We start from the raw sequence: 14,031 nt of genomic DNA on the forward strand, positions 1-14,031 counted from the left end.
ATACATTACTGCATGTATGAGTGTGTGTAAATATGGGTCACAGATGGTTAGGAACATCTGGCCAGGACCCAGTACTGCTGAGAGCAAACACGGCAGTTACAATAGGCCCCTTATCACTCCACTGTAGTGGCACTACTAAGTAGTTCCATCATCCATGCTCAGAACCTGCTGGAACAAATTGACCTTTGAGCACATGGATAATTACATGTTGAATTATTGATTTAATATTTCCTGTTTGCAGACTGCCACCTTCATTAAGTGCTGATGTAAACACTGGATAAATCATAGAACTTCAGATAAAACAGGTAGAATCTGGAAACAAGGCAGGAAATATAGACAAACAGCCTCAAACAGTTGTACCATAGACTAACATTAATGAGATTGTACACATTAGGATATACACGTGGATATTTGTCTCCTGCCCTGTTTGTGAAGCCATATGCTGTAGTGAAGTGATATATGCTACACAACAATAGTTCTATAGATAGAACAAGCTTCAGTAAAGCCTTGGTGGTTAAACTATTTAAATACTTATAATCTTGAATTTTTTAAGTCACACAATGATCATAAAGCATCTTATATCCAGTCACTTTAGTTTTGCAATGAGAGATATTCTAGATCTATTCCTGGGTCCTATTAATAATAGAATGTACTTCACTTGATTTTATGAGACAGACTAGCCACATATATTTTCATGATATACACATAACTACAGCTACATGGTACAGGGTCCTGAAACCAACCATAAACATATTGAAGTACACGCTGTACAAGTTTGACTTGTGAAATGCAGCTTTAAAAATATATATTTGTGAGAATGTATTTGTCTATATTTTCACAGTAACAAATGGCCCATCATTCAGAGTAAACACAGGTGCACACACCTCCCAAGATACACACTCCTCCACAGCCGAAAAACACGTCCGACCAACACAAACGCTTTAACTATGCAACCCAATATGCCGTCACCGCTGTCAGAAACGCAACTGCTTCAAAACAGCAGTGCAAATAAAAATGACGGAATTGACCACATTTAAGTACATGAGAAAGAAATGTGTGTAGAATTCATGAGGGGGGGGGGGGGGGGGGGGGGGGGGGGTTGACCACACCACTGCTATAAACAACCAAATGCAAAGAGAGGACCTGCCAGGTGTTGCAGACTCTTCCATTAATAGAGAGCTGTGGCTCTTCACATGGTCTAGTGTCTGTTTGCTCTGCCAGGCTCCTGATAGAGTAAACAGTGTCTAATGACCACACAAAGAGCCTCTGCTCTCCTTTGTACAGTGGAAGTAAATATGATTTGGTAAAGGCCCTACATAGTCCTATGAAAACATAGCACAATGAAGTAAAACACTTTCATGTCAAAAAACACAGTTCTTTTGTGAAGGCAAAGTTAGTTAAGCTCTAGAGAAGCAGGGGGATATTTTTCATGGTTCCAGACATCTGCTTTACGAGGCAAGAAGTGTTTCAGTTTTTTAGGCTTTACTTTTTTCACAGCATTATGGATCAACATAATTTTCCAACAGTGTGTATTCAAAGACAAACATGTTGACATTATGGTAATTGAGACAAACTGCAAATCATGCAGCATTCAGCTACAACATTAAACTCGTGTAACACAGAGCAGCTGTAAATGTGACATCCTTCTGTAATTCTCCTCAAGCCACAATGAAGTATTTAGAATACAAATATTAATCTCAACATACTGGCTTATTTTCACAATCACTTAAATGTACATTGGGGACTGGCATTACATTTTTGTAGGATCTGTCAGCCATAACCCTTACATGTCCTGGCCTCTCCAGTTATTGTTTCCTTTGTCTTCCTCCATGGCTTTCTCCAGCCAGTCCGTCTCCTGCTCAGAGTCCGACTCGCTCATCTCACTGGCGTCAGCCGCCAAGAGGCACGAGTAGTTGATCTTTCGTTGTCGGGGAATCCTCCACTGCAGCACGCCTAAAGCAACAGCCCACGCAGCAAGAATCGCTGCTGTACCCTGAAAGAGCACCATGACACCAAACCTTTCCACCACAAGACCCCCTGCTACACTACCTAGACCAGCCCCAAGATCCATGGACAGGGCTTCAAAGACTCTTTGCAATGCTCTCTCTGTCCCTGGAGAGGCAATGTCCATGCATTGAGCTTCCACTGACCACAAGAGGGCACCGGTGCTGAATCCAGCTAGAAGCTGAACAGGAGGGGCTGCCCACGGAGTCCACAGGAGAGAGTAGTAAAGGCACTGCAGAGACAAACCTGTAATGCCGAGAAGCAGCAGCCGGCTATGGCATTTAAGGAGACGGGTTAAAGTTCCATTCAAGGGGGCCAGGATGACCTGGAATAGGGGTACCAGACCCACAGTAATGCCCATCTGAAGTTCTGTCGCATTGTGGTCCTGCATTTGCCACAGGAAGAAATCAGATACAGCTGAGCCTGCCATACCAGTAAGAAGGGCAGTGAATGCACAAAGCAGCGCTCGTGAGTCCCCTTGCACGAGCTTCAGGGCCTTCCACCACACCCCAGGCACCCGCTCACGTTTGTGTCGATAAAGTGGCAGCAAAGTGGCAACAGGTACCGTTAAGACCATTAGTGCGGCGTAAGCGTAAAAGTGCAACACGGTGCCAATTAAACAGTAAAGGAAGCTGACTAGTATACCAGTATTTCCCACGCCAGCTGCAGCCCCCAGCAGCCTCCAGGGTAGAACAGCCCTGTGACGTTCTGTGGCATCCACAAAATCAAGATACTCGTGAAGGCCGTCATCAGCAGTCCACTCCAGCGGGGCAGCCAGGACCTCCCAGAAGCAAACGATGATCATTACCAGGAAGAACATCTGATGCTGCGCATCCATGACCTTCAGGGAGCCAAGGAACTCACTGCGATGTGATTGTTTGACTTTCTGCTTTTCCTTCTGTTTGCCTACAGACCTGCTCCTTCTCTCTCGTGGAGGAGTACGAGTCTCGTTTGTTACCAACGGTTCTTGTCGGTCCATTTCACGAATAGTATCATTCACATCTTGGGTGCTGGAGTATGTGGAAGCATTTTCCGTCAGCGCCGGTCCATGTTCAGACCCAGTGAAAACTTCTTCTGCAGACCCGTTTTTTGTTGAAAAGACTAAGGGTGTAATAAACTTCTGTGGAGTTGCCCTGGGGTCCAGAGTAGTGGAGCCAAATTCTGTGTGGTTTGTTCTTAGCTGGCTAACGTTACAGCTGCCACTCTCTGTGCTCACTCCCGTGGGCGGGAAGAGCAGAAGCATCAGAGCAACTGGAACCGAAAAGATAAGAGACGCCATTATGACCACCCGGCGTTTGTTGTAGTGCCTGGCCAAGATGCTGGACATGGGTCGCCACAGTAGAGCGACGAGGTGTTTGGAGGCCATGACGGCGCCAGTCATGGCAGCAGTGAGGCCCAGGTAGCGGAGGTAGAGGGTGAGGAAGGGCAGGACAGAACCCGAGGCACAAGAGTACAGGAAGTGAAAGAAACCCGAAAGACCCACTGCTCCTCTGACGTTCCACTGCTTGTACCTCATGGTCGCTGGTTCCTCGGTCCCTCACATCAAAGATCTCCTCTAAGGATAAACAGAATCGTGGTCATCATAAAGTTAACAAGTGAAAGTATGCCGTCATATATCTTTTTTATCTGATTATTTATATATATATATATATATATATATATATATATATATATATATATATATATATATATATATTTCATATATATTTATGAAAAAAATGCTCATCAGTTGTATGTATATATATATACACATACATGTCCAGGTTTTTATTAGTCTTTTAAATGGTTGTAAATGATCATGTGACCCATGTCGCCTGGGGGATAGACTTCATTTACATCATTTGGGATAAAGCTTCTTCTGTTCAGTGCACAGAACTCTACTTATATACCGGAAATCCATGTCACGTTTTACAGAGGATAACTGTTAAAATCGCAGATGAACAAATTCGCAAACAAATGTTTGTAAAGTTTGTAAATCGTTTAGCGTTAAATAAACCCTGCCTGTCCGGGAAGTGCTTGAAGAAGAGAAAAATGTCCTGCACTGATGTTCTAACAATGTAGGCTACTAAACTGCCACAACGTACAACGTAATTCATTATTTTGGAATGAAATAAATCCGTAATTATCTTTAACTATTTTAAAAGTGAAAAGGTAAGAACGCCAACTTGCCACATATAACCTGGACACCTGTTTCAGTTTGTACACGTCATAATGTTAATGAGAGCTTTTACCTGTGCTGCTTCGCTTCAAACAACGTATTTCCGTCGACAATTTACGCGTGTACGCTAGATATAATGCATAATACCCGATATAATATCAAAGTACACAGTCTCTCACTTAATCGGACAGAAAGCGACCGATCAGAACCAATGCCGACAAAGCTTATCTTTCCAACCCTTCTGTTTTTCGGGACTGTATTTACTCAATCCAGCTTTAGCGCCATCTGTCTGTTAATATGAACACTACGGCTCAACGTCAAAGAAAAAATTTGGAGAATCTAATCGGGAAACTACACAGTACAATAAATAAAACAACAAAAAATAATCAAACATAAATAATAAAGCAGGATTTGAAAATATGAACAGAAAATATTATATTTAGGATAGAAAATAAGATAGTACAGAATAATTGCCGTTGCTAATATAATTTAATAAACAGAGCTGTTCCAGAGATGAATGCAGTGTAGGCTATAACAGTAGCAATGTGTTTGACTCTACAGACTATACAACAGACTATAAGTAATAAAATACAATAAAAGATGCAATGAACTTTTATTGAGTTTCCACTGATAGGCACAAATGTGTATGTTTATTTGGTCATAAGTAGTGTAAAAAGAGTTAATATAAATATGTTTTAAGCATTGTACAGATCTTCTAATATTTCTGCCCCTGTCATGTCTGATTTAAAATATGTAATATATCAATATTTAGGACTTAAAAAAAATGTGTTATATTCTATCCAAATGTAAACTAATATTTGTAATGAGCATGACATAATTGTATTTAATCAACAGAGCACTGTCTGAAAATAAAAGGTTATTTATGAATGACTAACCCTGATAGTACCATATTACTCACTCGTGTGACTCACTGAGATGTAACCACAATGCATCTGAAGAGAAATGCACTATTCCTATTATCATACTGCTGTATACGGGGTGTAAGGAGTTTCACTGGCACAGGACCTGTCCTCAAGACTGAAGGCAAGATGAATACATCAGATTATTAGGAAATCTTGGACAGAAATCTGCATGTGTCAGGTTCAAAGCCGTGCATGAGTCACACCTGTACTTTGCAGAAGGATTATGAGACAGGACAGAAGATCAGAGCAGGAGGAACGAGTGGTATACAGGAACCAAATCTCAAGGTCATAGATGTCATTGATGTACTGAGACTCAAACAGGCAATACATGCCAGTCAGTTGAAACAATTACAGCCATTTTTGTAAAGAAGAGCAGGCTCGTTTGACCACCAGAGAGAAACCGCAGCTGGGATTTGGGTTAGTGGACTGAAAACAGGTCACAGGTCAATTAAACTGATCCAGCACTATGTACTATGGAGCAAGAATGAGAAAATTTTAAAATGTTTGAAGTAATTGTTCTTTTACTGAAGGTAATGTATTGTGAGCAAATGTATTAGTAAAACTAAATTTGTTAGCAATGCTATGTATTGCTAAAGACGGGGTTAATCTATAAATAGACGTGTGATTTTGTCTATTGCAACAGGAATGTTTTAATATGAACAGCCCAATCAGTGTGCTCTTACTCCACTTTTAGCTCAGAGCTACAACCTTCTAGACAATAATGCCTTTATCTGTTTTAAACTTTCTCAGGATGCACCGCAAGCAGCCTGGTGAAAAATCAACAATGTCACAACCACTTCAACATACAGCATGGGCAGGAAAATTATTAGAGTCATTGTCACTGAATAACCAATGCTCCTGGAACAATCACAGGACTTCCTGGATCGCTAAATCCCTGACTGGTTCTTTTAGACTGCACGATGAACCTAGCAGACTACACAGTGTGAGGGTATTCACATTTTGATAGAGAATAGCAACAACCAAATTGTTGTTTAATGTCTACAATGAACAAAATATAGCACGTATGCATGTGCACAATTTCAGTCAGTTTAATTCCGTAAAGTTCATGTTAGAGGTGGGACTATGCGTCATTGTCAGTGTGCAGTTCCAGAGAAGGTGTTGATGGGCAGAGAGAAGGTCTTGCTCAGGTATCTGCTCAAGCCTGATTCGGCCTCCGCAGTCTGTCTGCCCTTGGGCTTCTGAAGGCAATATCCTGGGTCTGTGCATGAACACACCTCTATGCTGGAGGTTAGAGGCATGACAAAAGAAAATATTAGTTTGGCAGTAAGTGCTTGCGTTAAGATGAAATCAGCAATTAAAAAAACCCTGGGGTGGTAAATAACATTGAAAACTTTCCTTTTTTGTTTGTGACTCTAGAACCACTCTTTTCACCACTATTACTTGAGATGTAAGCAGCATTAAATGATACAAGCATATCAGGCAGTAAAGAGTCATCTCCTATTTAAGATCATCCCCTCTACACCTATTGTGTGGTCAGAAAGTGCTTATAGTTCAAGAACTATGCACAACAGTCACTAACTGTATACCATGAAGGTGCGCTATACTGTTAGTGTAGTTATAATAAAGTAGTTGGTGTGCATACAACCAGACCATGGCTGTGCCATCTGGCCACTTGTGTTTATTATTGTGCACCTCTGAACATTTTTGAAGGTTCTGGTGGAGTCTTTGTCCAGGCATAGTGTAAATGTCTTCTCCTCCAGGACCCTGATGCAAATACTGCTCACTCTGAGTGTAGCCTGCAGGAAAGCAGAATACTCATCATAATATGATGCTAATAAGAGTATGCCCAGTAACTCTCCTTTTTCATGAGACCAATGCTTGTATATAAATGTGTGTATATTTCTTACCACACATGACCTTGTAGGATTAGGGTCACAGATATCTACACTGAGGCTGTCAAGATCTGTGGGGGGAAATATATGTGATCTTTAGTAACCCAGACAGGCGTTACAGGGTCCTGCAAGTTGTGGTGTTGTGTTCTAAGGACATACGTTTGGTTCCATATGGAACAGCCCTGATCAACACGTCACACGTCACCACAGTCATTCCTTGTTCCAGCTCTCGGTTGCTTATAGAGGCCTGCGGGTGAACCAGTGCAAAGGGCATCAAAATACAGCTCGAACCTTTACCATCACTTATCTTCATTCATATCACAGTGAAGCTACAAATATTATTACTAACAAAATGGCCAGACAATCTTGAGGGTTAAATGATGCATTTGCCAGGTAATATCTGGACACTGATATCTACCTTTTTATAATTGACAGACACAGTCACTCCACTATTTTCTTGCATGCATTTCTTGTACCGCACCGATCCTTTAACATAAATATTATCAGTTATTAAAAGACAATCAGTGAAAATAGACTATATTTAAGTGCTATATTTAACGAGTTCATTAACTGAGTCTAACAACAGTTTACATCAAACAATAAGAAACAATTTGATGTCGCTGCCAGTGTGTCTACCTTTGATTGTGTCTTTAAATGTAGTTCTGAGGGGTCTGAACGAGGTGAAGTTCATGTGTAGCTGACACACAAACACCTCCTGCACGGCCGCAGAGTTCACACCAGAGAAGGAGATCTAGACCATGGGTTAAAGCAAGGAATTTTCATTTGACTGAAAAATTTTTCCTGGCAAAAGACAATGCCAGCAATTACTGAAAATGTGGTGTAGTTGGGACACGGCCTCTTTTGCCTAATTCTACACAATAAACACATTATCTGGGGGTCCTCTTCCAGAAAATTATTTAAAGATCAAGTCAAATTTAGTGAATCCTGGTGAGAGGTATGAAGCTCTTGTTTTTATCGGATTCACCAATCGCAAAAACATAAGCCGTAAGGTTACCTGCTTTAAGTAGGTATTTTACAAAATAATTAACACCACTGGATAGAGCTTTTAAATACAAACAGAACAACACCATCCATGTTAAGCCTGGTTTAAGCCTTTATACTTGACGCAGCACGAGTGGCGTGAGCAGCGCGAGGGTCCGCACGCCGAAAATGACGTAATCGCGGTGGCTCCACCCGTGCGCGAGAGCCTCGCAGTCGTGCACCTCTCGAATTTTGTAACTTCGCACGCACAGCGCTTCAGCGCAGTGAACCAAGTCATGTTTGCCGGGTTCATACACATTTATAAGGTGAAATTAAAGCACTTGTACGTCACTTTTAAGGTCCATTTCAACGCGTTCTCAACGTTAAATTTAATTAAGTTAAATATTTATACATATACTCGAAATGATTAGAAATAATTCGCTTTTTATCACATTATTTAATGGTGGTTTATTTTCAAAACGCCCAATCTTAACGACTTCACGTTCTCTCATGTTTCGTCCTGGAATTACAAGAGGCTCGTATTTGTTAACGTAATAACTGTTCAGTCAGACAGATATTTGTTGTGAAACGAAGTAGTTACATTTTCAAGCATTTTAAAGTACTTTAGCCTAAATTCCAGCACTTTAAGCGGTGTTTCTTTATACTACCACATATTGCTTCGGACTACACTGCAAAAAGAATGTGACGCAGCAAGTAGCCTCCGCCGTTCGCGCAGGTGTACAGAGTCGCGCGCTACGCCAGGCAGGAGGGGGGTAAAAACTTTTCTACGTAACATCCGCAAATCTGAAGGCGGAATGAACCGCAAGTCGATCAAATGACACCGCCGTCATCCATCCAGCGCTGATGAACGCCAGTGAGAATCATATTCGGCCACAAAACAGATAGCACGCGCGTGTGTTGTTTATTATGATTTGACGGATTTTTTTCCCCAAAAAAATCAAATGACGGAAATCCGTCGTAGTGACGGAGAACTTTAACCCATGATCTAGACACCGAAAGAGTGCTGCAATTTAACGCTGCGTTTAAGGCATATGCTCATGTTAAGTGTGACTGTGGATTGGTGCCACAGGGCCACCTATGAATTTATAACAAGATTAAAAAGCAAAACGTGGCTGATCCTCTTTGGAGATTGGAAAAGGAGAAAGTATGAGAACAATAACAAAAAGAAGGAACAATTCAAGACACAACCAACCATAAATTATGGATACTTCACTATGCATACTTCACTATGCATACTTCACTAAAGTAAGTAGTGCTGACGACTTGCACAATAGTAAGTGCACATTTCTCAAATGTACTTTCACAGCACCACACAATGGATTACCAGCAAAAGTCTGTAACTTGCTCAAAATTCCTCATTCATGTCCCAAAATTAAGTATTTACGTTACTGAACATATTAGTGTCAGAATGACAAGCCCTTGTGTCAATGATTATGAAGTCAAAACACTGTCATGTTGTCATATATCAGTGTACTCATCTTCTGATGGCTAAGGTTTTGAGGACAATGATTAAAATGCACAAGGCTGCACATATCAGTTTCAGTTGTACAAAGTTACACATCACAGTATGTGGGAAATTGATTGCAAGAGACTGGTCTGGATTCACATTCATGCTTTTAACAGTTTGTACAGTAAACTTTACTGCATTGTCATTGCAATACAGGAAGCAAATACATGACTGTCATACCACTCCATAGGAAACAGACATAACCGTACAAGTAATGCTGTATGGAGTGCTGCATGTGCCATAGCTGTGGACTGGTTTGCATTTTCTGAGCCTCTGATTCATAGCCTCCAATTTTCTTTAGCTGCTGCGGTGATGAACTGTCACATGGCTCTCTAACTCTCAAACTCACCATAGTGCCATTGTGCCATGAGAGATATAAAATGAAACACCTTTCATTTCAAAGCTCTGAAAGCAAACCATTCAATATCCCAACAAGCCCCATGTGCTACAGTAAAACAAACAAAACACCCAGAATTGAAGTGGTTGAAGTAACTGACCTTAACAGAGTAGATGGGCACCTGGACAGGCTGCTGTGCTGTGCGGGTGTAGTAGGAGATGATGTCTGGGAGAAAGGAGTTAGGTTCTGACGATCCACCAGGCTGTGACTGTGGTAAACCAGACACCAGAAACATAAAGTCACCGTCCTGGACTGCTTTGTGTGGTCACATGGTCTTATTTCGGACTGTCAGTTGCATATTGCAAATGAATAGTTTAGCATAATAGAAAATCCATGTAGGTATTATTATTATATATGGTCTATCCCACAGATGATGTGAGAATGAGAGGAAAGAATCAAATTGACATTTACCATTTTGGCTAGTTTGAGTATCATGTCTCCCAGACTGTTAATATTGCAGTCATACCATGGATCCATACAGCCCAAGGACCCTGCTATTGTAAGCATATCTACAGCTGCTGGGACACTCCCCTGAAATGCAAATTATACATATCACTGCACTTCTTCAATATGCTTTTGCCATTGCGTTTTGTAAAGATCAGTGCATACCTGGGCTGGAGAAGCAGCAGGCTCACTAGAGACTGGAATGTAGTATATTTCCAAGTTGACTCTCTTAGTAAGAAAAATGTGCCGAGCTTCCCTTTTTCTGCACACATTATCAACAAGGGTAGAAAACACAAACAATATTTGGATTAAATGCAATAGAAAATGACTTTCTCGTATTTCTCATACTTACGATCAGAGGCAGAAACAAAGAGGTATCACATTAAATATAGATCATGTTGTGGCTTTATACCGTATATTGTGATAGGTCCTGCCCAGTCTCCCCATAGTCCTGTCATCGCCCATGACCACAATGCGAGCGGTGAAGTTCTTCTCCTCTTTAGGCTGGCAGCTTCCAGCTCCAGATCCTCCATATTCCTTAATGGCCTCCATCATGAGGGTCATTCTGTTCCCCGCCCTCGGCCACCTTACACATGACCTCCTGAAGAACTGTGGGTTTTTCAGCTGCTCCTGGACGTCCAGGATCCCGGAGGGCTCCACCATTAGGGAGGACAGCTCATTCAAAGGCAGGTCTCCCTCGATTCCACTGTCTATGGACATGGTGGAGGTGACAGACGCACGTTTGGCCATGCCGTCCTCTTCTAGGAATGCAGAGCTGTGTTCTGCTGGGTTCACCATCAGAATGAAGTTGACCACCTCATTCCCTGGTTTAAAATAAAAAATAAAAAATCACAAGTGCTACAGAGATTCTACTAAAAGGAACACAGTGCTGAGTGTGTGTTGCTGATGTTGGTAAGCTGGCTCACATATCTCATCTTCCTTGGTCCAGATATGAAAGCTGATCTCTGGACTCGGCAGTGGAGAGCCAATCAGACAAGCAGGACCAGACTGTTCTGAGCAGAGACAACATGTACCGATGTAAGCCTCAGGTGTTGATGAAGCCAGCAGCCAGCGTGATACTGAAAAAGCCGTATAATACTGCTTTAGCTCTTACCACCTTTGTCTGCAGAAGAGACAATGTCATGGTATATCTGCTGTAGTCTTGTGCTGTACTCATCACTGTCTGAACCTCCATCCTCTATGCTCTCCTCTACAGTGGACACAACATCCTGAAAGAATCTTTCGACATCTTCACCTAAATCCTGCAACATCAACCATATTGTCTAATGCACAAATATTCAGGCTGCACCATCGCTGACTCTAATAAAAAAATGTTTGCTATTGATGATCATACATTTTGATTACTAATATGAATCAACTCCTTAAGAGTATATAATATTTAAAGACACACACACACACACTCACACACACACTCACACACACACACACACACACACATAGCAGAGCACAGACTCACACCCACACACACACACACACACACACATAGCAGAGCACAGACTCACACACACACACACACACACACACACACACACACACACCCACACACAGCAGAGCACAGACACACACACGCACCCACACACACATACCCCCACACACACGCACCCCCACACACACACACACCCCCACACACACACATACCCCCACACACACACATACCCCCACACACACACATACCCACACACACACACATACCCATACACACACACATACCCACACACACACACATAGCAGAGCACATACCCACACACACACAAACATAGCAGAGCACAGACTCACACCCACACACACACACATACCCACACACACACACATAGCAGAGCACAGACTCACACCCACACACACACACACACACACAAGCACACACACAAGCACACACACACACACACATAGCAGAGCACAGACTCACACACACACACCCACACACACACACACACACCCACACACACACACACACACACACACCCCCAGGGCTTGCGCAAGCGCTCGTCCGTGGCACCGCCTCCCCAGTCCGGCTTGCAGGGTGTGCAGCAGGACCTTGCGCTGGTGGCTCTGTGGGTCGTTTCCTGATGCCACGCCTTCCACTTCAGCCCTGACCGCATTGAGCAGAGGCAGCGGAAACACAGCCGGGTCAGCAAACACAAACACCCTGCACAGAAAGCAGCCGAGGGAGGCCGGGTTACTTCAGAACGTGGACACATGATGCTGAGAAGACTTAAGCTTAAGCTAAACTTTTGTTGTTCATAAGCAGGCTTATTTAAAATTGAAAAGCAGACTGAAACTAGAATTAAACAAATATAGACAAAGTTTGCCCACTCAGACAGGTGCTTTGTATTCTAGTCAAGTAGATCCCCCATATTGAATTTACAATTAATACATAGAAATATTTTTAAAATACATTGTTACTCGTGACATTTCTTTTTTGTTTGTAGTGACACGACAGGATGTAGAAATAGGAACCTCTAGCCTCTAGTGACTTCTGCAAAAAGCTGAACCAACCAGCACCTTCACTTTTCTACACTGCGCAGTCTTCCATATCAGTCCAACAGTATCAGTCCAACAGTACCAATTTCTCTTACGATGTTGGCCAAAGTAAGGTCATATCAAAACTACTGATTTGCAGCACTATTACAGCATATACAGAAAGGCCAGGGGCAAAAACATTGCAGTGTAAAGATATGCCATCTTCTTTAAAAACCTACTCAAATGCAGATCCCGGAAACAGGCCATGTGTGACCAAGGGAGACTGAAAACAAACCTCTCTGATCAATACTCACTCGCTTTATGACACATCAGGACACACAAACTACTGAAAAAAACCTCCCTGATCAATACTCACTCGCTTTATGACACATCAGGACACACAAACTACTGAAAACAAACCTCCCTGATCAATACTCACTCGCTTTATGACACATCAGGACACACAAACTACTGAAAACAAACCTCCCTGATCAATACTCACTCACTTTATGACACATCAGGACACACAAACTACTGAAAACAAACCTCCCTGATCAATACTCACTCGCTTTATGACACATCAGGACACACGAACTACTGAAAACAAACCTCCCTGATCAATACTCACTCGCTTTATGACACATCAGGACACACAAACTACTGAAAACAAACCTCCCTGATCAATACTCACTCGCTTTATGACACATCAGGACACACAAACTACTGAAAAACATGCCTCCCTGATCAATACTCACTCGCTTTATGACACATCAGGACACACAAACTACTGAAAACAAACCTCCCTGATCAATACTCACTCGCTTTATGACACATCAGGACACACAAACTACTGAAAACAAACCTCCCTGATCAATACTCACTCGCTTTATGACACATCAGGACACACAAACTACTGAAAAACAAACCTCCCTGATCAATACTCACTCGCTTTATGACACATCAGGACACACAAACTACTGAAAACAAACCTCCCTGATCAATACTCACTCGCTTTATGACACATCAGGACACACAAACTACTGAAAACAAACCTCCCTGATCAATACTCACTCGCTTTATGACACATCAGGACACACAAACTACTGAAAACAAACCTCCCTGATCAATACTCACTCGCTTTATGACACATCAGGACACACAAACTACTGAAAACAAACCTCCCTGATCAATACTCACTCGCTTTATGACACATCAGGACACACAAACTACTGAAAAACATGCCTCCCTGATCAATACTCACT

The 14,031-nt window shown here is 42.1% G+C and overlaps 2 protein-coding genes across 7 annotated transcripts in view; both read right to left on the reverse strand.

Moving 5' to 3' along the window:
• Window positions 1-1,099: 1,099 nt before the first annotated feature.
• On the reverse strand, window positions 1,100-4,429 carry mfsd6l (major facilitator superfamily domain containing 6-like). 2 transcript variants are annotated; one of them, XM_076988590.1, is made up of 3 exons: window positions 4,236-4,429; window positions 3,516-3,559; window positions 1,100-3,255 (listed from the first exon to the last, which is right to left on the reverse strand). In XM_076988590.1, exon 3 carries the CDS (start codon window positions 3,245-3,247, stop codon window positions 1,784-1,786), a length of 1,464 nt encoding a protein of 487 aa, XP_076844705.1. In that variant the 5' UTR covers window positions 3,248-3,255; window positions 3,516-3,559; window positions 4,236-4,429; the 3' UTR covers window positions 1,100-1,783. The 2 variants fall into 2 exon arrangements, with proteins under 2 accessions (XP_076844705.1, XP_076844704.1); XM_076988589.1 differs by having other exon boundaries at window positions 1,100-3,559.
• Window positions 4,430-4,618: 189 nt separating this feature from the next.
• pik3r6b (phosphoinositide-3-kinase, regulatory subunit 6b) overlaps window positions 4,619-14,031 on the reverse strand; it is a 23,641-nt gene continuing 14,228 nt past the window's right edge. For 4 of the 5 annotated variants that reach the window (XM_076988584.1, XM_076988581.1, XM_076988582.1 and 1 more), the window contains 13 exons: window positions 12,272-12,455; window positions 11,403-11,550; window positions 11,215-11,301; window positions 10,701-11,112; window positions 10,454-10,550; window positions 10,256-10,375; window positions 9,945-10,052; window positions 7,575-7,689; window positions 7,357-7,424; window positions 7,098-7,185; window positions 6,954-7,009; window positions 6,739-6,842; window positions 4,619-6,327 (listed from right to left, as the gene is read on the reverse strand). In XM_076988584.1, coding sequence (XP_076844699.1) covers window positions 6,180-6,327; window positions 6,739-6,842; window positions 6,954-7,009; window positions 7,098-7,185; window positions 7,357-7,424; window positions 7,575-7,689; window positions 9,945-10,052; window positions 10,256-10,375; window positions 10,454-10,550; window positions 10,701-11,112; window positions 11,215-11,301; window positions 11,403-11,550; window positions 12,272-12,455 — 1,735 coding nt within the window. In that variant the 3' untranslated portion in view covers window positions 4,619-6,179. The remainder of the gene's footprint in view (window positions 6,328-6,738; window positions 6,843-6,953; window positions 7,010-7,097; window positions 7,186-7,356; window positions 7,425-7,574; window positions 7,690-9,944; window positions 10,053-10,255; window positions 10,376-10,453; window positions 10,551-10,700; window positions 11,113-11,214; window positions 11,302-11,402; window positions 11,551-12,271; window positions 12,456-14,031) is intronic. The other variant, XM_076988585.1, reaches the window with a different exon arrangement.

This window comes from Brachyhypopomus gauderio, unplaced genomic scaffold, assembly GCF_052324685.1.
Source record: "Brachyhypopomus gauderio isolate BG-103 unplaced genomic scaffold, BGAUD_0.2 sc63, whole genome shotgun sequence".
Lineage (NCBI taxonomy): Eukaryota > Metazoa > Chordata > Actinopteri > Gymnotiformes > Hypopomidae > Brachyhypopomus > Brachyhypopomus gauderio.

What these genes read in the sequence shown, in the direction of transcription:
- mfsd6l (XM_076988589.1), bottom strand. Translation starts at nt 3,520, where the DNA reads ATGAGGTACAAGCAGTGGAACGTCAGAGGAGCAGTGGGTCTTTCGGGT.